The 22,595-nt window shown below is 38.2% G+C and overlaps 1 protein-coding gene across 5 annotated transcripts in view; it reads right to left on the bottom strand.

Annotated features, from left to right (window-relative positions):
* The window catches only part of KCNQ1 (potassium voltage-gated channel subfamily Q member 1), a 404,325-nt gene that overhangs the window by 261,826 nt on the left and 119,904 nt on the right, over positions 1-22,595 (bottom strand). For all 5 annotated transcript variants that reach the window (XM_061342452.1, XM_061342448.1, XM_061342450.1 and 2 more), the window contains exons 3-6: positions 10,848-10,974; positions 10,202-10,280; positions 9,150-9,246; positions 8,373-8,513 (exon numbers count right to left, since the gene is read on the bottom strand). In XM_061342452.1, the coding sequence (XP_061198436.1) occupies positions 8,373-8,513; positions 9,150-9,246; positions 10,202-10,280; positions 10,848-10,974 (444 nt within the window). The remainder of the gene's footprint in view (positions 1-8,372; positions 8,514-9,149; positions 9,247-10,201; positions 10,281-10,847; positions 10,975-22,595) is intronic.

Below are 22,595 nucleotides of genomic sequence, written 5' to 3'. Positions count from 1 at the left end.
TTAAGGGCAGGAGATATTTACTGAGAGCATTCCAGGGATTTGCACAGAAAAAGCATATAAATACTCTAACCACGGACTGGGGTCAGACATGAAGTACTCCAGAGAATAATATTGGTATAAATAGCAAGAGAAGCTGAAAAATTTCCATGCAGTAAAGATCCAGAAAACATAAGTCTAATGAATCATTAATTCATATAATACATAGAGAGTAAGAACAGATAATTTAATGCACACATGCAGGAAACATCTGTTGAGTTTGGGTTTCAAAACACTGAAGCAAAGATTACCACCACAGTGATGTAGCATAACAAGGCTTAATAAGTCATTATTTGCATGAGCTCCAGGAAAGAATGGATTTGTTTGAAGTAGAAGGATACATCTGGCATCTGCAAGCAATTTAAATTCACCTATGACACAAGTTATTTCCGAATTTGGAAATTATAGAGATTTTATCTGTAACTTTGAACAGTCTAACCAGATCAGAGCATGTGAAACCACATGAAGTCCTCAAGCAGTTGAAGCACACCTCAATTGCTGGCAGTCCAGATTTTTTTCTGAAAGCATGGTCTTCAGGTGCCCAGGACACAGAGGATGTTAGTCCCAGACGGTAATAGACACGGGCTATCCCCACCTTGTCCTGCAGTTGCTCCTAGTTCACCTGTCTGCTGTAATGCATACAACCCAGCAACTGCAGAAGTGCAGGCAATGCCCAGGGCAGCATCTCTAGGGGAGGAGAGAAGGGAGGGGCAGAGTTATAGAGGCAAGATGTATGTTAAGGGGGTGAAGGGACAGAGAACCTGGGTTTGGGGATAGAAAAGATTATGACGAGTGCTTCAGTGAAAGTGTGGTTGTTGACCACTTTAATAACTGTCCAGTCCTAGTACAACATGAGATACCAAACAGAAATCATATGGATATAATTTCTGATCTGAGCTGTAGCTCAGAAACACACAAAGTAAACTATCCATACCCAAACTGTCCACCTTCTAAACGTCATTACATGCCTGTTAAAACACACAAGAAAGCACTAGCTGCTTGAGGTGGCAATGTGAAAAGTTTATTGCTAGCAGCTGATATGAAAAATATTCAAGTATTAGCATTTAATTTTTTAGCACAAGTTTTCAAGGTATGCCTTATTTCCAGAACTGTTTCACATCATACAAAAGTAATTTAAGAATTAGTAAGGCAAGTTAAGTACCCAAGTACCTTTTTGCCTGTATTCCTGAAATTGTTGTTGAAATACCATCCTAATTCAGGGCCTGATAAGGAACTGAAGGGGTAACATTACCTCCTACCTACATAAGAGGATCAATTAAAAAAAAAAAATAAATCCTACATTCAAATTAAAATTTCCTGTTAAAAAAATGTGGTATAAAACAGGAAATACAACCATAGGAAAAGTAATGGCCTCTGATATCTTCTTAAGAAAAATATTATGAGAGAAGATAGTGGTTTATGCCTCAGTTTTTGAAAATATTTACAAATGCTTGTCACTGACAACCTTTATCAACTATCCTGTGTTAAAATCTTAACATCATGTCAAAATATATACATTCAATAGAAACACGAAAAGAAATAGATGCTTTTGAGCTGGCTGAATTATAACAGAAGAAAAACTCATACGCAACTAAGAAGTATTTGTCTCCCCTTTCCCATCACCCCCCTACCCACCATTTCTCAATTGGTCTAGATGAAGCACCAGTGACACAAGAAAAGTATTCTCTGTTCTGTTTGTTTAGAATTTTCTTAATAAAATATTTTGGAAATTGGGTTCTAAATGAAAGCATGCATTTAAGTTAACATTATTCTCTGCCCTCATAACTCTAATCCATCAACAAATACATTGTATCCTAAAATTACATTTTCTTTTTTCCCCAAGATGTATGCTGTTGAAACCTTACATGCCAAGTTTCTGCCCTAAATGAATTTTTATAGTCAGATGATTATAACTCCCTAAAGAGTACAAAACTAATTTTACAGTTGCAAAATATGATCTTATAATGGAAATACTGACTCAACTTCTACTCTAGCATAGTAAATATGTTAGCATAATGAAATCAAATTCATACAAGAGCTCACACATTAAATTTTCATTGAAAAGTCACATGTAGAACTAATTGTTTTAATTAGGAACAAAATCATACTCATCCATTCACTATTTCAGAACTTTGATCTGATATACTTCACCACAGGCTTTTGTATTAAGACTAATCTTGTTCCTATTAAATATGCATCAGTAGTCTGAAGGAGGAAATATGAAGCAAAAATCTACACAGCAAGGAAGAAACACTAATGTTTGTCAGCACTGAATAAGGAGGAACTTTGATTCAAGGCTAAAGCAAGACAGCAATCTAATCAGGTGAGTAACAATGATCTGTTAACAAAATCCTTGCTGTGTGCCTTGCAAAAATTCAGATAAACATGTACAAAATGGAAGAATGCATGACTCAGAGGCATTAAAAAGGCAGGACTCGGGGAGCAAACACAAGATGAAAAGCCAAGCATATAAACCAAGATTATAGAAAATACCTTAGCTACTTTGTTTCTAAATTTGCAGCACTGCAATGTCAACATCAATTGCACTTTGTATTGTTTTGCATATCAAATAACATTCAGAATTTTCTGACCCACTCACAATACCCATCCTGATTAAATCAAGTAACATAAGAATATCAGCAACATCAACCTGTTCCTTGACTTCTTGTAACTGAGGTATAGTAAATTGCCAGACGGTTGGAATACTCTCCTGTACACCTACACGTAATGAACCCATTAGAAGCCTTACTGCTCGAAATCTTACTCAGTAGCTGCATTTATGCAAGCTGAATACAAAGTGAATTTTTTCCAAGTTGCTGAAATTCATGTAGCACAAGTGCGAACAGAACAGACACTCGTAATTTTATTTTACTATGAAGTACGCAACCTGCATAAAGCCAAAAAAACACCCCACCAAAAAACCCCACAAAAAAACCCTAGTGTGATCTTTTGCTATTCATTTCCAAAATGACAGTATTTTTCTTGTGCATATAAAGATGTTAGCAATAAGAACTGATTCACACAACAGAAATTCTGCTTTCTGCTCCCAATCACCTCTCTGTACATTGCAGCACTCTGAAAAGAATGAAGTTACATCCTTCAGATGAACAGCTTAAGAAACTGCATTATACAGAACACAAATGTTTCGAAACACTGAAATTAAAATCGTAATCCAAAGTCGAAGAAAGGACTTCCTGGTCACTACTATTACAAACATTTAAAGGGGATATTTGGATTCTTTTTCTACTTAAAAATTCAGTCACTTCATCCAGCTGTCATTGCAGGCTCAAACCACCATTCTCAATGCAACTGAGTACATAACTAAAACACAATTACATCTGAAGGACACTGAAACACTTCTAATAACTTAGGATGCAAAATGAAATGGAAGTACACCATTGCAAAACCAACGAACAGAGTATGTTTTCAGTGTCATGTCTTATAAATGATAGATCCTTCTAATGCTACTTAGCCATAACTCTCAAATCTTAGTTTAATACCCCCTCAAGGTGTAATTTTCAGCCATCAATCAGTTCTGACCAAATTACTGGCCACCCTAAATCATCTGAAAATGAACTGGCTTTCCCCTTACTGTTCCTGTTGGGATGTTCTGCCAGAACCTCATGCTTCTGATGGTACCAGACATTCTTGTAAGCTCCCGTCTTCATTTCAGAAAGATGGGTTTCCAGCCTCGTTTACTTGTTCATCGTTTCATGGCTCAGTTTATCCCTCTCCCCTCTTCTGTTGCCTCACTCCTGCAGTAAGCACACCTTCAACACAGCACACTCCAAAGGCTGCTGAATCCCTCTTTCAGGATGTTTCGCCTCACAAATAAAAGGTGTTTTCGCTTGCTCTTTTAAAATACCTTATTCATCCCCTGAATCATTCTGGCAGTAGTAATCAAGAAGGACAAGGTACAGAACTTGCACTAAAATAGGGAGAATTGCTCATTATTAGTGAAGGTATAGGCAGCACTGGGGTTCATCTGAGCTTCCCTCCCCAACCCAAGCACCCCTACCAAAATAAAATAATTAGGAAAACACAGTCCAGTAAAAAGACTTAAAACCTCCCAGAAAGACAGTTATTTCAGCATTGTTTTCATTTCATCCTTATGATGATCATTTTTACTTGGAGTGAACAGACAATTTTAGATCTGAACTCAGTAGCAAACATATACATGAACACAAGATGGAAGAACATCTACATCTGTGATTTGTAAGTAAGAATTTTAAAGGGTATCTCTACATCCATCCCACAGATTTTCATTAAATGAGGACAAAATGTAGTTGGAATTGCTCATGGAGCTGAAGCTCAGAGATGAGAAGGCACTTGCAAAACGCAGAGATTGCATGTAAAACATTCATAAATAATAACCCTCATATCTTCTGACTAAAACTTAAAAAATTTGTAAAATAAACAACTCTCCCCCCAAAATCCAAAACACATCCTCCCAAAAAACTAGAAAAATAAAAATAAACATTAAAAAGGATATGACAGCTCTATAGTTGGAATTCTTGACATGTGAACCACAGAAAGAGTGTCACCTTCCATCTAACACTGAAGTCAGTGTACATTCCTCAGCAGCTTTTTTATTTAGAAGGGGGGAAAAAAGGGTTCTGAATAACACAAGATTCCTTTCATGTAGCATTTTTTCAATATTTATGTTCGACTATTTATAAATTAGATCAGATCTGTTCTAATTTAGCAAAAGTTCTATGCATGCTTAAAGTGTAATTTCCTGCAAGTTTTCAGCAAAGCCTTCCCACAGTTTTGATATTCTATTTACATGAAGCACTTCCCACAGTTTTGATATTCTATTTACATGAAGCACGTACTGATAAATAGGAACATAGCTTTCTGTATGCTTAGAAGCAAGCAAACTTATCAATGTTTTGTTGAATTCAGTCCTCAGTGAGAAATCATATATTGATGAAATAAATGAACAAGAAACTCTTGGCTAAAGCTGGTACTTGCAGACAGACAGTTGCTTGATGCAATTCAAAGGAACAGGAACAGCATAATATCCATGCATGGCTATATTTAATCATTGCTTGTGGCAAACAGCGTTCATGATCAAAGAGACTGTTAGCACAATCCACATAACAGTTTTCTCGAAGGACGTTTTTTCAGATGTGAAGGTTAGAAATTGTGTATTATTCAGTGGATATCAAAACAACAGCTTCCCTCAGCCTGCCTGAGGCAATAACAGTGCCTGACAGTGGTCATGTTTGGCAGATTTGGGAAGACCATGAAGTATACTGTTTTTAATTTCTTAGCAACTGTTATTTACTTATTGTGGGGGTTTTGTCCAGACTCTATCCTAAGTGTTTAAGACTGTTAGTCTGGACATGAGGGTCAACATAAGCACAATAATTTTGAATACTGATACTGGGGAGCTGAAAGATGCATCAGTTACTTGTGTTTTACTTGCAAATGCTCAACTTGTCTTTTGAAAGACATTCAGATATGCAGGCATTGGCAGGATTATTTATAGAACATGTGCTGCATTCAAATCCAGCAATAACAACAGACAAGTCTTTATGCCATAAGGTAACCCTGGGTTTCTTCAAGAAGCTCATAAACTGGAACACTGAATAGGCTACATCCCAGGGTTCTCAAGGAAATTCAAATAAAGCCCAGGAGGCCAATTTACATATGGAAATAGAAAAGCAATATAGATTTATAAATAACAACAATGAAGAACATGTAATTAAAAGTTATGCACCCTATGAGTATGTCTGCAGTCAGCAAAGCACAGTAATATAAAAGTACCCGATTCCAGATTGAATTGTGGTAACACAGACCTTTAATATGGTTTACTTTATGCTGTGCTACATATCCTATTGTTGCTACCCAAGCAACTTGTTTAGCATTGCAGACATTCTGATACAACAAAAAAAGTGCAATGTTGTAGAGTGAGAAAGGGGATGTAAAAACATTATCAAGTACTTTACTTCTAGAAGCATTCTCTATGTAAGGTAAATGCGCTTTCAGAGAAGTGAGATCAGGTACACTGCCACACAGGTCAACTATCAATGACAGTGTTTGAGACAGGAGCTGTGAAATACCCTCTTCTTTGTGTCCAGTTCAAAACAGACTGAGACACGTCTTCAGTGACCAGAATTTGTGGTATTTAAGCCATTCTGAAAATTTGGGCTAAAGCAAAGCTGAAACTTTTGAGACCTAACACTTTGAGGTTTTTGAGTTTGAGAAGCATCCTGATACACCTCCAAGTTATTCTCCTAATCTTACAGGGCTTTTTCCTAGCAGAAAACATGAAGAATATTGTAATATCAAAATATGAAAAATGGATGGACCTGAATCCAGTTCAGTTCTGTTTTGCTAAGTCCTTTTAGCATAAGTATAGCATCTATGTTTAGAGCAGAACAAGAACACCAAATTCTACTTCTAATATTACAGAAATTACAGGACCGTGTTCATTGAATGCAGTCTCACACTTCAAGTGGCCTGCTGCAACATAACAAAAGTTATAACGGAGAAAGAATATTATCACAAATAAACTTATTGATTAAATAAGCTCATTGTAATTAGACAAAATAACTGGCATGCCTATTAACTGAGTAATAATTCCCTGAAAGGAGAATATTTCAATATCCTGACAGATCATACTGCTTCTAAGGAAGGCTTTACTGTATTTTCAGTAAGTCAATCTGTCACATACTTAATTTTTAATGAAAACACCAATGACAGCATTTTTTTTTAAATGCAGCTACATCTGCCACTGTTACTGAGTCATCTGATCACTGTATTGGAAAATCAAAGTGCTGTGATGACATTAAGGCATTGAAAAAGCTACTTGCCAGAAGGCCACTTCCTTGCCCTACATAGCAAATTTTCTGATCCTAAGAGAGGCTGTATTTAACTGTGGCAGGCAACAAGAGGAAACAATTCTGCAGCAAATCTTAGTAGTAACCTAAACAAAACCCACTGTATTCAAAAATGGCTACATACGTATTTTAGCAGCAGGAGACCTGCAGTAGACTTGCTTATCAATACATCTTTCCTTCCTGAAACAGCAAGTGGTACTGTTTGTAGGCAGGAGACTATAAAAGCACATGCACATGAAGAGGTTTATTTAAAAAACTTCTTTTAAAAAAATGTTTTATTTGTGAAAGAGGTGTTAGTCCTGTCTTTCTTGCACATATACTTACTAGTAGTCTCGTTTCTAACAAAAAAAGGAACAGTGCCTTTTGATTTAAAGCATAAATGAGAAGACGCCAGAAGATCAGCACATTTTGAAAATGTAAGCATGGAATCATTAGTTGATTCCACTCGATGGATGACTGTTTTATTAAGCTACCTATATCTAAAGCAGATAAAACCAGGTCACTGCTTGAATGGCAATAATACAAAAAAACAGCTTCCAAAAAGTATCTTTTTTTGAATTGTAATAGGGAAAGGAAAGCGAAAACAATTGCAGAACAGAGCAGCCAACCTAATGTTTGCATATCACGTGAGAAAAGAAAGAGGGAATTGTTACTAGCAAAAGCAACAAAATTAAAATGTTTACTCAAATATAGTTCCAGAATACAGCAACCAAACTAGTAAGTACCTATAGTAAACAAAAACAGAGACAACTGTCACTAGCAACAGCAAGAAAGCAGAAATTTATTAGCAGAATTAAAGACACATCCACAACAAACTATGACAGCACCCTAAAGAAACCTGAGAAATCTCTGAGCAAGATTATACATTGACATAGCACAGACAAATGCCATGTAAGGATACTAAGTGGATTCCAAAGCAATATAATCACTTTAAAACAGCCCTGTCCCTGGATTCCTTAAGTATCTCAGATGTTCCTTGTTCTGGACTTAGTCTGTTCTGATAAATAGGGAATCCCTGTCCCAGACCAAACTGCAAGCCATAGATATTGGGTTACAAAAAAAAAAAAAAAAAAAAGAAAAAAGGAAAAACAAGAAACTTCCCCCCCCCAAAACACACTCAAAATTACCCCAAAACACTAGCCCTGATTCAGCAAGACTCTTATCGCCTTAGAAGGCTGATCCCTACAGTGAGAAAGGAAGAAATAATCACTATAACAGAAGGGAAGACTATAAAGAAATAAGACTACATGTTTCTACACCTCGTATACATATTCTGTTCACTTTTGATTACATAAGACTATAACTACCAAATAAAACTACTGATCATCAATAGTATTTTCTTATTTTCATGAATTACAAAACCAGAAAGTGTACTAAAGTACAGAATAGGCCACTTCAAGTGCTGCTCTTACTCCATGCTTACTTGAACTTTACTCCCCATTTGAAGGTGTCAGCTATGTTTAAGACATTTGAAATTGTCATACTTACTACTCCCCACCACAGCGCATCTGCATAGCTGCCAAACTCTGTTTCTCCAGAATCATTTACAGCATCTTTTTCAGCCAGGTATACAAAATAAGAGGAAAAAATCAGGCCCAGAAATCCAATGTAGAGTGTAGTTATCAGTTCCTGCAAGAGAATCAAAATAACAGCACTATGGCAGGGGGGTTGGAACTTGATGATCCTAAGGTCCTTTCCAATCCTAACTATTCTATCGGTTTATAATATTATTGAGACATTTATATTACCTATCACTGATGGTTTCTAAAAGATAATGGAACAGAAGAACGCCATTTCAGCACTTAACAAACACTGACAGCAATTGTTGGCTGCGCCAATTAACAAAAATCCACTGAGCTAACACAGTCAAAACAATCTTCTCACCTGCAAGCATGACTCATTACACTTTTGTTCAACAAAAAGTAGTTGGGTAATTTTTTCAGGCAGTGCCACATGGAAAACAACTCTGGAATTCAGATAGGTATTTTTAGAAATACTCAGACTACCTTTCAGAAGTCTCATTTCCTGTGGTTATGCTCAACTACAAGTCAAAAGTTTGCCAAAGTGGAGGTAAATATTTTTAATCTTTAAGGAACTTTCTGTCCCTTGAACAAGGCAGAACCACCATAATTGGTTAAAATAAATGACTGCCTGCCTCCACAATGAATATATTTGACGTCATCAGCATGTCTGCATACATGTTGTTCTTAATGTAAGGACTTTTGCATTAATTATTATGGCATTCCTCATAGTGCCCCAACTTACTTGTCTGTGTATGAACACTACTGATCCCAGCAGTCTCCATGTACCACCCTGACGGTCAACATGCAGCATTCGCAAAATCTGCAGAAAGCGGATGCCCCTGGAACACAATTCTTAAATGAATGAAGAGACCAAAGAGACAAGAGAAGAAATGGAGGCAGAGACAGGAAGGCTGCCTCTTCCAAAGGACTGTTTAGAGAGAGACATAGTACTTTATTTTAAACTTAGCAGCCTTTTTTCGCTCCATTCACCCATCTTTCATCTTGTTTGTTACAAAGACAGCATGGGGAGATTGTATGAGAGGGACAGACCTTTGTACACATGGCTGGTAAGGATAACTCAAGGATTCAAGAACTTTGGACACAAACTGTGAATGCCTCTAGAAATCATTCAACTCGTATTTCACCTGTTTGCCAGGATGGGCAACAACATACAGAAACAGCTAACTAAAGAGCTGATTTCCTCACCTCTGAGGAATTTCATAGGCATTTTGAAGTAGACAGTCAAGTAATATTTTAAAATCCTCTTTTTATGAGAGTCACTGCAATCCTAAAGCACCACTGCAGCTAGTGTGCAGAACACAGTACACTGCCATGTACTGTAATAACATTCAAGAAAAAGAAGTGGTGTGACTTTCCTGAGCATAAGGCAAATTCAGTCCACCAGGAAGTCAGAACCACCAGGCATTTTATGAAGAAGCAGCTTGAAGACAGAGACATGAAGCACAAAAGAGTTGTTACAAAACTTAGCCAAGAAACTAAACAAGGATTTGGGTAGCGCCCACTTTGCTGGGGAAATGGAGAAGGGGTTCTTTCCCCACCTGACATAAATGCATTATGACCAGACAACATGTGAAAAATTGCATTTCCTTTACACTTAATGGGATCACTGTTTTCACACCTTTATATGATTGGTGATCTGTTACATGACTGAGCAGTGACTCATTTTCTCCCACAAGATTCAGAACAAGAGGTTAAAAAAAAAAAAAAAAGATAAAAAAGGAGACCCCCCCCCCACCTTACTCAGCACTATTTTCATTTATTGCATATAATTACCTGATAGCTGAGGTTGCAAAGACTTGACCTTTAGAGCCCACACAAAGAACTATCATAGAAGCAACAACTACAATTAAATCTGGAAAATAGAAGTCAATTAAAAAAATGAGTTAGCAGCATCTTACAATACTTCTGCAAGACTAGAACCACTGTCAGTGTTACTGTAACAATTTGAACAGTCACCCCAAATGAAGATGTTATATATCTTAAAAGATCTCTGCTGTAACATATAAAATAAACTCATAATAAACTATTTAATTGGCTGCTGGGGGAGGGTGGGGGGGTGGAAAGGGGACAGAAAAAAATAAAAGCTGTTCAGCATAATAATGCAATTGTAGCTATTGTACAGTGCCTGGGATCCTGAGGTCACAGGGGACAGGACTATGGCCAACTTATTTCTGGCACAACTTCAGATCACTTGTGAAAATAAAACACTGCTCTTCCGGAAAAACAAACCAAGCTACATTTGCTCTCAAATGACAGCGCCACAGATTCCTGAAAGGAAATTCGCATCTACACTAACGCTAATGACAAGAGCTCTTACTTTAACTTGGCTTCAAGTACTGTAGGAATTCCACTCCTCAAAACTTTCAAGAACAAGTTTTACTCATTGTTTACATCAACTTTGCAAGCTGTGCATACTCACCAATGATTGAAATAGGCTTCCTAGCAAACCGAAGCCTTCCCCATATTCCAACATATTTACTGCGGCATCCTGCTGACCATAACCGAACCACATATTCTGTTCCGAAGAATACTACTAATACAATTTCCTAAAAGAAACAGAAAGAGAACTAGGTGAATTCTCTACTTTACAACTTTCATCTTTTTTCAGAGTGTACTAACAAACACTAAAATACAATTTGCAAGGTGACAAAAATGTCAAATATATTGAAATGATCTAAAGTAACACAGAAAAACCTGTAAGAGTAAAGAAAGAAAAGACTAAAAGCAAGTTTAAATATTTCATTACATGCTGTTTGGCTTGTCTACATGTATTAAAACTGGAATGCGTTCTGTGTGATTCACTTGGTCTAATTCAAACAAAAGGTTCCCTGACTGAGCCAAAGAAAACAAGTAGAATCTATATGCAAAAAATTGAGTCTTTTTAGTAGCATATTTAACTTTTGGAAGAGATGTGCTTCACATTCCATTCATTGTATCAGCTTAACCTCCCACTTATTTATACTTTTTCAGTCTTCATTCATTTCACATGGACTGAAGGCAGATTTCTCGTACCCATTACCAATATGTCAGCCTCCAGGTGCACTGAAAACATAGCATGCCTTTCCCACCCTCCTGTCAACAAATAGAGACTTCAGCAGAAACAGGGGTCTAGTCCTGAAACACTGCTGGTATCAAGCGATGTGTTAGCCACAGACCCATGCTAAGGTATGACTTTGGAAATGCATGCAAAGTGATAGGTGATAGACATCTGGCATTCTTGTTGATTAGACAGAGGAACAATTGTGACATATTTGGAACTTACTAAAGTGCAGATAAACCTTGCTTTTCTACAGGCTGGTTGTGCACAGCATACACAGCATGGTTTCCTTGAGTATCAGGGAGCTGCAATAAGTCTTTACTGGACAACTTGATTAATGACTGGTCACATTCTCTATCAGACCCTACAGCAGAATCTACTAATTGGAACAGTAACAGTGGCTTGTAATTGAAAGCACATGACACATGGCATATGGAAAGTGTAAAGCAGAAAAAACAATCATAAAATATCACACTTATATAGGATAATGCAGATTATAAAACCAAGATGCTTATTTCATGAAGTCATTTAATATAAAGAGCAAGTGCAGAGAAGGTGACATGGTGCTGAACTTCTTATCCAGCCTTCTGACATTTCCACATGGTTCATCACTGTTTTTCATAGCAGACTGGCAAATGGGAATCAAGATGGCACCTATGATTGTTTTCTATAATGTCCTGGGTTTAGCAGTAGCAGTCGTTTTTCTCCTTCTTGGTAGCTGGTGCAGTGCTGTGTTTTGACTTTCGGGCTGGGAGCAGAGCTGATAAAAATGATGTATTGGTTTGGCCAAGGACTTTGTGAGCCCCATGCTCTGCCAGGGAGGAGGGGAAGCCGGGAAGAAGCAGAGACAGGACACCTGACCCAAACTGAGCAAAGATGTATTCCACACCACAGCACGTCATGCCCAGGATGTAACTCAGAGTTACCCGGAAGGGCTGAGTGGACTGCAGGGTTGGAGGAGGTATCAGTTGGTGCTTGGTCGGGCTGGGGGGGCGAGTTATCGGTCGCCTGGTGATGAGGTGTTGTATTCTCTCCCCTTGTTATGTCCTTTATCATTAGTATTATTGGTGGTAGCAGTAGTGATTTGTGTTATACCTTAGTTACTAAACTGTTCTTATCTCAACCCGTGGGAGTTGAATTCTTTTCGGTTCTCCTCTCCATCACTCCAGGAGTAGGGGGAGGGCAAGAGGGGGGGGGAGTGAGTGACAGCTGTCTGGCTGGGTTTAAACCACGCCATAAATTAACTAAAATAACCAAGATACAATCCTAGTCTAGTCAAGATGAATGGGAGTCATATTATTATTAGCTTCAAAAATCCATGGGATATTGCCCTGTATACTGAGTAAAATCATAGATCTGTGTACAACAAAAAGAGGGGGAAAAAACGTTATGCATCAGTCTAATTCATTATTACCTTTTTGTGGCTTTAAAAAGCCAGTCTCCTGATGGCAAAATAAACTGTTAATCTCAGGGCACTACAGTGTTGAAGTCCAGCTCTGTGACACTTCCAGAAAAGCTAGGTGAACATTAGCCAGGACTCTTTCGTTTAGTTTTGGCAATCTCATAGCCTGTGTGAGATGTCAGATGCAGCAGAACAATCATCACAATTGCTTATAGTCATTTGTACTCCAGATAGATTTCCAAGATATAATGAAACTGTCCAGATTGTTGGCTGAAATAAACATGAAGCTCAGACCTTTCAACCCATCCAAGAATCTCTTCTACAGTTTCATTTTAAAATGATCCACCAGAACATTTTTTTAGTAGGATTATTATTAAATATTTGTAATAAAATAAAGTCATAATGAAGTTCATAAATCTAAGCAAATGGCATTTGCAGCAGACATTTTAAGGAAAGCCTGTGTCTTATGATAGAAACTTCAAAAACAATGAAACTCTTCCTTTGTCCAATTTTACCTAATGTCATTTATAAACCTATAGTGAATGGCAAAATTATGAGCCCAGCTTTACATGAGGTGTTGTAGATTTGTCACAGCAAAATAAAGATTGAGAGGCTGCCTTTTTGGATCAGGTGATTGCATTCGTTTCACAGATATGGTCAATAAAGTCTTAACATCCACATAGACTTCTGTATGCAGAAGGCTAGCATGTCTCCTTTTATCACTACCATAGAGGAAACTCCCATAACAAGAGACAATAGCAACCATACAGGGAGCAAAAACTGTCCTTCACTCAAAATAACTAATTTGAGGAAGGGATGTATGGCCTCACATAGTCTGTGATAGCACAGATAATATTGTTCAGATATCCCCAAAAGCAATTACCAAAAGTAGAAGAACAAGAAAAATTTCTTGGTAGGCAAAGAAAAACCCAGAGGAAAGTTCATGTTTTAGAACTGTGAAACCACAAGTAGTACTCGGACCATGCACCGTAGCCTTGTCAGGATCACAGCTTCAGTTTTATAGCAAGAAGGCAGAAAGTGAAAGCCTGGATTGTGCTTTAAAGAAGCATGTATTCTCTGCGTAGGAAATCTGCGTTGGAGTTGTGCACCTATGTTTTTTAAAGGCCCTCCATGGTTCATTGGATAACAGGCACACTGGCAAGTATGCAAATGGGGGCTGGCCCAAAGACAATGCGACAGACACGCAGTCAATGGTTACTGTCATCCAGCCCTTTGCGTGACATGCAGACAAGCTTAGAGAACATTGATTGTCCTATAGACCCCGGTGACTGGAGGGAACGACCAGTCGGCTTACACCAAGACACATTTTTCACTCCTGACATTTTGATAAAGGCTTATTGACCTAAATGAGACCCAAGTTATTCAGTGAACATCAGGGGTGAAAGTGCACAAGCTGTTCTTCATGGTCATACACAAAACGTCCAGGTATCCATTAGCAACTGGCAAATTCCCCTCCCCTGCCCGTGGCTGTGTGACAGACAAAAGTGTTTTTAATATCTTGTGTTGCATAAATCTAATAAGTAATCTCCCAGGGGTGGGAAAGGATGATGAATTTCTAAGTAATAAATAATTACACACTTATGTTAGTGGCCAGACACCTGCAGACAAGAAAAAAACATATTAGAAAACTATGCTTTCCTGAGCTACTAAAATATTGCCTATATTTTCCTGATTAAAAGCTTAACAGGAAACTTTACACTAACTAGAAGCATGCTGACCTGATGGCCATAGATCATTTATGCTAATCAGGGCTAATTCCAGTTAATAAGAAAAAATGGAAAAAATACAGAGAAAAATAACTGCCTGCAAAACACTAGTGGGGGTGGGGATTAAATTGCAGTAGAAGAGTTTTCTTGGTTAAAATTACAGACACAAAAGAACTGCGCTGTGCAAGGTACCATTCAATCCTAATCAATTTAATAGCAATCTCCTTTCTACAAGGAGAAAACAAAAGTACACCACCAAGACAAAAAGCATACACTTGCATGGTAAAGAGATCCTTCTAAGATGTGACAGTTGAGTACCTTCCTGCTTACGAGCTTTCTTGCTTAAGAGAATTTTTTTCCTTTAAATTATTGTTTTGTACATGGTACCCTCACTTCTATCGTCCCTCCTGCTCACCCCAGGCATATGCTTAATGCCATCTTTATGCTTTCTCAGCCACACAATCCAACACAGCCAAGTATCAGATTAACTCTGGATGAAAAGGTAGAGAAGATGGACATGAGATACACGTATGGATTGCTTTTCTTGAGGAATCCCATGTCAGTAAGTCTCCAGCTGCAAATAACTTCTAACATGTAAACTCAAAACATTTTCAATTAAAAGGAACATGTAATTCTAGTATAACAAGCCTTGAGCATTTCTACTGTGGTACAGTGCTTGGTAAAGTATAACAGATCTCCAGGTAGCCATTTAGCACATGCCAGAGAATGAAATATTTCTCATAAAAATCAGTAAAGAAGCTTCAGTGCTCACTGATGCATTGGTGCAAGAGTGTGATCAGCATGAGGGATCCATTTCGGAGTCTCAGAAGAAGAAAACAAGAGATTTTTCAGTGCATCTCACTACTCACTTAAAATTCTGACATGGAAACAGAAGTTCCTTTGAGTTGATCCAGTACTATGTGATTGGCTTTCGGAATTGCTTCAAGTATAATAAAACAGCCACCAAAACATAAAAATTATCCTCAGCCTGAGACAGATTTGTCATAACTTAACCACTTGGCTAAAGTACAGCTGTCATCACCTGATGAAGGAACTTAGGCAGGATCCAGAAAACCACAGTCCCCTGACAAGCATATCCATGCTATTTGTCATTACAGACCACATCTCCACAGTTCCCATGGATTAATCACAATTTCATAATAAGCCCACATATGGAAGACACAGAGAAGGCCTCAAAGAACTGCTGTGATGAAAAGCCCATGTATTAGGTTTGACTTACACAGAAGAACTGGACCTGCTATGGGTAAGGACACTTTATCACCTTGACAAACTTCCAGATGCCACTAGGCAAAAGAACAAGAAAGCCCCTTCCACCAGAGGACAACAGGGAAAAGTTACTTATGAAAAGGACTGCGCCTGAAGTGAAGGAGGAACCAGAGCCATCAGCTGTGTGACTGGAGAGTCAGACCTATGAAAATTGCATACAATTATATTAGCAAAGCAACTATCTGGTTTACTTTGCTACTTAAATGCATTTTGAAAAGCCCTTCCATTACTACTCCACCCCCACTGGATTGTAAGAGCTGCAATCCAATATTGGGAGGCATCCAACATCCACACTGTGAAATAATATAAAGTAGCAACTCCAAAACAAAGGACAGAGTCCCTAAATTTAGCTGAAGATGTTTTTAAGCAAATAGATTAATAGCTTAGGTTAAAACCCTGACATAGAATGGATCATGACACCATAAAACCAACTACGTAACAGATAAAGAAATTGTCTCTGGATGCTGAGAAAGCTTCTGCATAGAGAATATACTGAGTGAGGCTCTGCCTGTAGATCTCAAAGCTGTAACTGCTCATGGAGCACCAAAGAAGTTCATGCAATCATTTGATGTGGGAGGACTATATGAGGTCTTATGAAACCTGTTATGAACAGGAATGCCTTTACTCTGAATATAGACTTTTTTCAATGAGCTCCATAAACACAGCATGTTTTAGGAGCAAGGAGGCAATGCGTACCACCATATTACTCCAACTGGCTACTGACAACAACAACAAAAAAAAATCAAAGATAACATACAGCTTATTTTATCTGCCATAGAGGTGGGTACCCTAAAAGGAAAAGGAGGTAACAAGCACAACAAGAGACACTGATGAAGGGGATGACTTCCAAGCCTCAGAAGTACATACTTCTTGGACTGTAAGAATTTCCTCCCACCCTAACTTTCCACTGAGAATATGACTCCTACCCATCTCTGTCATATCATAAGATATGTAAGCTCTAACACATTACCCTCATTGGAGGTATCAACATTATTCCCGCAATTCTTTCAAATTTGGCTTCTTAGATTCAAGGATGATAAAGTTCCTATTAACTCCTTTAAACAGGAAATAAGCTCTCCCATAGCTTTTACAGTGACAGCATTCCAAGCAGCATTACCTCATCTATAAGATGCCTGTGGCACTACTTGCACTGATACCTATTTGTAAGGCAAGGCAAAAGAAGAGATCTGCTACAGAGCTTGTGTGCCAACAGTACAGTGGACCAGTAACCTCCTTGCAATCTCAGGCATCAGTAATGGAGGCAGGACACTGCCAAAAGTTTTGTTCAGAAGTTGTGGCAAGGACTCTGAAGGAGCCAAGAGAGGGGACAATAGATCTGCTGATGCTAATGCAAAATGAAGAATGGCACACTTGCGTCAGCCAAGGGCTGTAGAGCTGCATGGAGCAACAGAGAAACAGGCTCAGCATCTTCACAAGCAGGATGCAGCATACCCTCTACAGCCACCAAAAGGTTAAAAAAAAAGCAGGAATGTGTCTCTTATGTAGACCAATAAGTTACATATACAGTCAGATGAAGGCAGCATGCAAAAAACAAACACTGCAGGCTACAGGTTAGCTCAGAGAGAGCTAGAGTACACAGCACGCTGTTCACCTGACACATCAGGGCTTTCAAAATGCTTCAGACAGCACTTGCATATAGCCCAAGCAGGGTATGCAAATTAACAGCAGCATATGCAACTGTTTCTTCTAATCTCACTCACTTTGTATAGAGAGGCCCCTCTTTGTTCTGTTGAAAAAGGCAGGATTTTTTCCTGAAAGCTGTACTGTGTTTTTTAAGATACACAGAACAGCAAAATTAGATGGCCCAGGCAAACAGACAAATACCAAGCTCAATAAAGTAAAAATCCCAATTTGATGAAGCACTGATGAAAAATAAAAAGATACATGGTTCTTCATATATATATTAAGATTTACTGAACATCAGCAAGTGCCAAAAGCACTATTTAGGACTGGGGATTTTTCTCCCCTTACTTTATCTCCAGACTTCCAAAGATTTTGTAAATTGCATCTTCAAGTGAAAAATAATAATACTAAGTTTAAACAAAATGTTTAGAGCCAAAACACTTGGTATTCCTTCTTTTCAAAAAGCCTAGCATCACTTGCTAAAATTCTTTATCTAGCATATTCGGCACCAAATGATTTAACAGACAACAGAAAACAAAAACACAGAATCAGTATCACTTTCTGTCTTCAGAGGTCCGTAAGTAATCCCAAGAAGTTACTGGAGACCATTACAGAATCCTTATTTAATGTCTTCAATTAAGATGAAATAATATTTAGGTGAGTGTGCATGCTCTGAGGAAAAAAAAACATGCTTACTATGAGACAGAGTTAGAAGAGTTGATTGTGCTGAATCTTTTCTATTTTCCCTTTACCAGTGCCGAGAGCACAGAACAATAAGACTGCGACCAATAAAGAATACTTCAGGCCTGTAATTTTAGGTTGAGGTTTTCCAAAGCCTCCATGCAACTAAATCCGATTGAATTTCAATAGGAGTTGGGCACCTAACTCCCTTAGGTGCATTTAAAAAGCCTTTCATTGACTTCCTTAGCTCTCTTCTCACTTTGGCTTCAGCCAAATCCAAACACAGACACTTGAATTTTTTCCACCAACTACAAAAGGCCTCAGATGTCAGTGGTGTAACTCTGCACGTGAAGGCATGGTCTCAGAGCACGGCTGCATTAGAACAACTTTCCACACCGTCACCCTACACAAGTCTCATCATAATGCTTCATCTTTAGCTTTTGAATTTAGCTGCTGATGATAATCACCAGGAAATTTACAGAAGTAAATTAAGCTGGGCTTGCACATTTGGTTTACGGTATTACTTTTAGAATGGAGTTCTCCCCCACTACAAAGTATGCTCAAGAATTAGACTTCAAACTTCAAACCCAATGTATATATATGCTATATGGCAAGAGTCATATGGAAGTGTCAACATGCTAACACTGGTGCAAAAATGATTAAAAGAACCCACTCCTTTCTGTTTATTTCATGAACCTTTTATTCAGGCCTTCATCAAAGTCTCTAAAAGGAATTCATACAGGACCCTCTCCTTCAAAGCGAAAAATGCTCTGGCTTCTGCCCAGTGCAGCATATGCTTTATTTTATAACTCACTGAGTTCAAAAGAACTGTTCACCTACTTCAGATTAAGCGCATATACACACAGTTCACAAAGATGCATACTCGTTCACTAGTAAATACAATATGCTAATAAGGGTAGAAAGAAACTGTTACAGAATATTAAAAAAAACAATCTAAGCCAAGTGCTCTACATTTTTATGTTACAGACAACTTTTCATATTAACAATATTTACACAGTGGCTACTTTACTTGATGTGGTTATTTTTATCCTATCAAGTATGTTGTTGAATGCTTTTTATTGAATAACCTTTCTTATTTTTAGAAAAGCTACCTTGTATCCACCATGTCCTACACTGAGCAGTTCATAAGTCTTTCCTTTGCTCCACAGCTAACACCGAACTTACTGGGGCACCTCATGAAGGTACTTCATGCCTGTTTTTCTCCAGCTACAAATGACAGGGCACTGTGTCTTCCAGCAAGCCATATTTCTCTTACAGCCTCAGACTATCACAGCTACAACGCTATTCCTTTCTGAGAGAAAAGGACAATATCTCTTATCTGAAAGCAGAGCCACAAAAAAAAAGGAGAATCCAGCCATTATCAGCCCAGCTTAAGCTGCAAAAGCTTCACTTTATGTACTTATAAGGGGACGTAATGGTAATGGTTATCTGCTATAGAATTTGGTAACATCAACACTTGAAATCCAGTGGTATCTGACATACTGATGCACGTTTTTTGTTTGTTTGATGCCATATTGTGATAGCAGCCAGGCAGCAACAATACATTTTAAAACAAAGTAGAAAGATTATTGATGAAAAAACTATTTGTGTTCCACTAAGAAGTGGAAAATAATATTAAGCTTTCTATGAATATTCATTTTTTCTCCTTTCTCATCTCTCCATTCTATTAGAAAAGGAAGGAAGAGGAAAAACACTGGTATGGATGAGAAGTTAGAACTAGTTTTCAATTATCTTTTACATTAAAACAATGTTTGCTCTTGAAAAAATTGTGGTTTACAACAGTCATATTTCAGACAAACCAGGCTTCATTTCATATTTACATTTCAGTGGTTTTTTTTCTTAAATGTATGGAGGTTTTAAAGACAAGATGTACTTCTGCAGAATCATCTGTATATTTAAGGCATGAAAGGGAATACTTTTTCATTATGAAATAACACATTTCAGAGCAACATTTTTCTCTCTAGAAACTTGCAAAACAAAAACTGTAAGAAAATAAGCTTTAATGACATTAATTTCACTCTTTTGTTGTTTCTCTCTCCCCTCTAAGTCACCAATTGACCAAGGATATCTACATATACTCTCTGTGGTAAACCTGATCTCCAAAGTTCTACTAGTTCTTTGAGTGTGTCATTCCCCCTAAGTTGACAGTACTGCATGTGCACCATCTCACCCTTACCCACAGCCCAGACATTCTCACATTATCACAGTTTCTCAATTCAAGGGCACTGTCTAAAGCCCAAAGATAAAACACACCCACAAGCTGTACAATGCCCCTCTTCATTCGCATGGTAAGCAGGAGCCTGGGAGGCCTAGAAGACAGGAGCTCAGAGCTGGACTTGCTATTCAGCTACAGGTTTCTCATACAGCTTTGAGCAAAAAATGCACAGTCTTTAACTCTGTTCCAAATCAGAGAAACCCACTTTTCTGACCATCCTCTCCCACACACATGCTCCAAAATGAGATAGTAGCACTGTGGATGGAAGTACACCTGGATATGAGGAGTAACATCATGAAGCCCTCATGTCTAAACCCCATGAGTTACTATAAGCTATTTCAACAACTTGCTCCAGCAAAAGCTGGTATAGAGTACATCAATTAGGAACCCTTTTAGATTAAGTTCTTCCTACCTCTCCTGTGTAGACAAGACGTTCCCTCCTAGCCCTGCTCTCCCCCTGAGAAGGGAGGTACAAAATGGTACTGACTGCTACACAGCCTTGCTTCAGGATTTCAGCTCTACCCTTCCACCTCCTCTACATGGTTTTCAGCTTTATGGAACCCTCTCTGGGATGCGATATATGTTCCACAAGTAAGACATTTCCAGACGAGTGAAAGGTCACAAAAAGCAGGACATTACCCCTATCTCTACATATACTCATGACATCCTCTTTTTCTAGAAGCAGTATTTTCAAAATTTATCCTCCAAAACCAAGATTTCTGGCCTGAGCAATGACCATGCTCTTCAGAAACAGTTTAACAAGAACTAAATTTTAAATGGACTAACACTGGTTTCAACCACCTCCAGATAACAAAGGAAAAAGAAAATTTTTTGCAGACTGGGAGGACAGAGTTGTAGGATAAAGCTGTCAAGTTCTGAAACAAAACACTGCATGGCTAGAAGCAGGGCATTCATTTCACACACCTGACAGCTGCTCAGTTACTGGTATCAGGCTCAGCGTTGATAAGAGTTCAAGTGCCATATTTCTGTTTGACATTCCCATAAAGACAACCTGATTTTGCCTCAACATACTTGAGCTCTCTCTCAGGCCTGCTCCAGGGAATACGCATCATGCTCTTCCACACAGCTGCAAAAACAGTCACACACTAAACCTGTAGTCCAGGCACTTAATACTCCTCACAGGAAAACACATGTGCTAGTTTCAGCTAATAAAAACCTCTCAGATGCCGTATGTACACAGCCCATTCAGTCAGCATTTTACAGTTGCCTCTAAAATTTGTGAAGGAGGAGAGAAGAACTATTCCACATGCAAAATAAACTTAACTGAAAGCAACAAAGTCAGCATTTTCAGCTAAGTGGCAAATACATTTCACATACTGAAGGCAAGCAGATTCCTTCTCATGCCAATTTCCTGAGCTCATTGCAATCAGCAAGCTTTAAACAGTTGTGGCTATCATTCAGCACATCAGGATTATAGCATACTAAAACGGGAAGTTAATTTATACCAACCAAAGCACATGATTAACTCGGTGCAAATTCTCTCTAGAGCTTTGATAATGTTCCAAATGGACCAAACTAAACTTACATTTGCAAAATGAAGATATAAACCAGATCTCTCTGAAGTTGCATACCCCATTAACCAAGCTACCGTTCTGTGCACAGACTTATACTTTTACTTGGATTCATGTTTCTGTCAGTGTTGGGTCCAACATAAATAAATGGTGCAGAGGCAGCTCTTTGCAGAATTCAAAGTTACGAAGGGAGAACTCCAGCTTTGTGAAACACCCTTCGCTCACTATTACCCTTCCCCTGCTCCCTTTACAAATAAAGAACAAGTGCACTATTCATTGCTGGAATAAAAAAAAATAATAAAATAAATCTTAAAGCCATGGCCTTCTTAGTGGCAGCTGGTCTGAGCTTCGAGACTTCAAATACCTCAGGAAACTGATAAGCATTATATGGAATGAATTTGACTGGTATTTGGCAGAATTCAGCAACACTGTACTCCAATACATTTTGGAAAAGGAGAGGCCTTATACAAACAATGCCTAGGACATGTCAAGAACAAACTAAACACTATGCAACAGTAAATAGGTTAGCAGGCACCCAATCAGAAGAATCCTCTCTGTGGAGCAGTATTAGAAAAGGAAAAAGCAATTGCAACTTAAAGGAATGGACACAAGAGGCGTGGT

Source organism: Neopsephotus bourkii, unplaced genomic scaffold (genome assembly GCF_033783945.1).
Source record: "Neopsephotus bourkii isolate Nb327-2 ecotype Australia unplaced genomic scaffold, CSIRO-AGI_Nbou_v1 NB_1792, whole genome shotgun sequence".
In the NCBI taxonomy this organism is placed as follows: Eukaryota; Metazoa; Chordata; class Aves; order Psittaciformes; family Psittacidae; genus Neopsephotus; species Neopsephotus bourkii.
The sequence above is the reverse complement of the archived record's forward strand: the minus strand, read 5'-3'. Positions and strand labels throughout refer to the sequence as shown.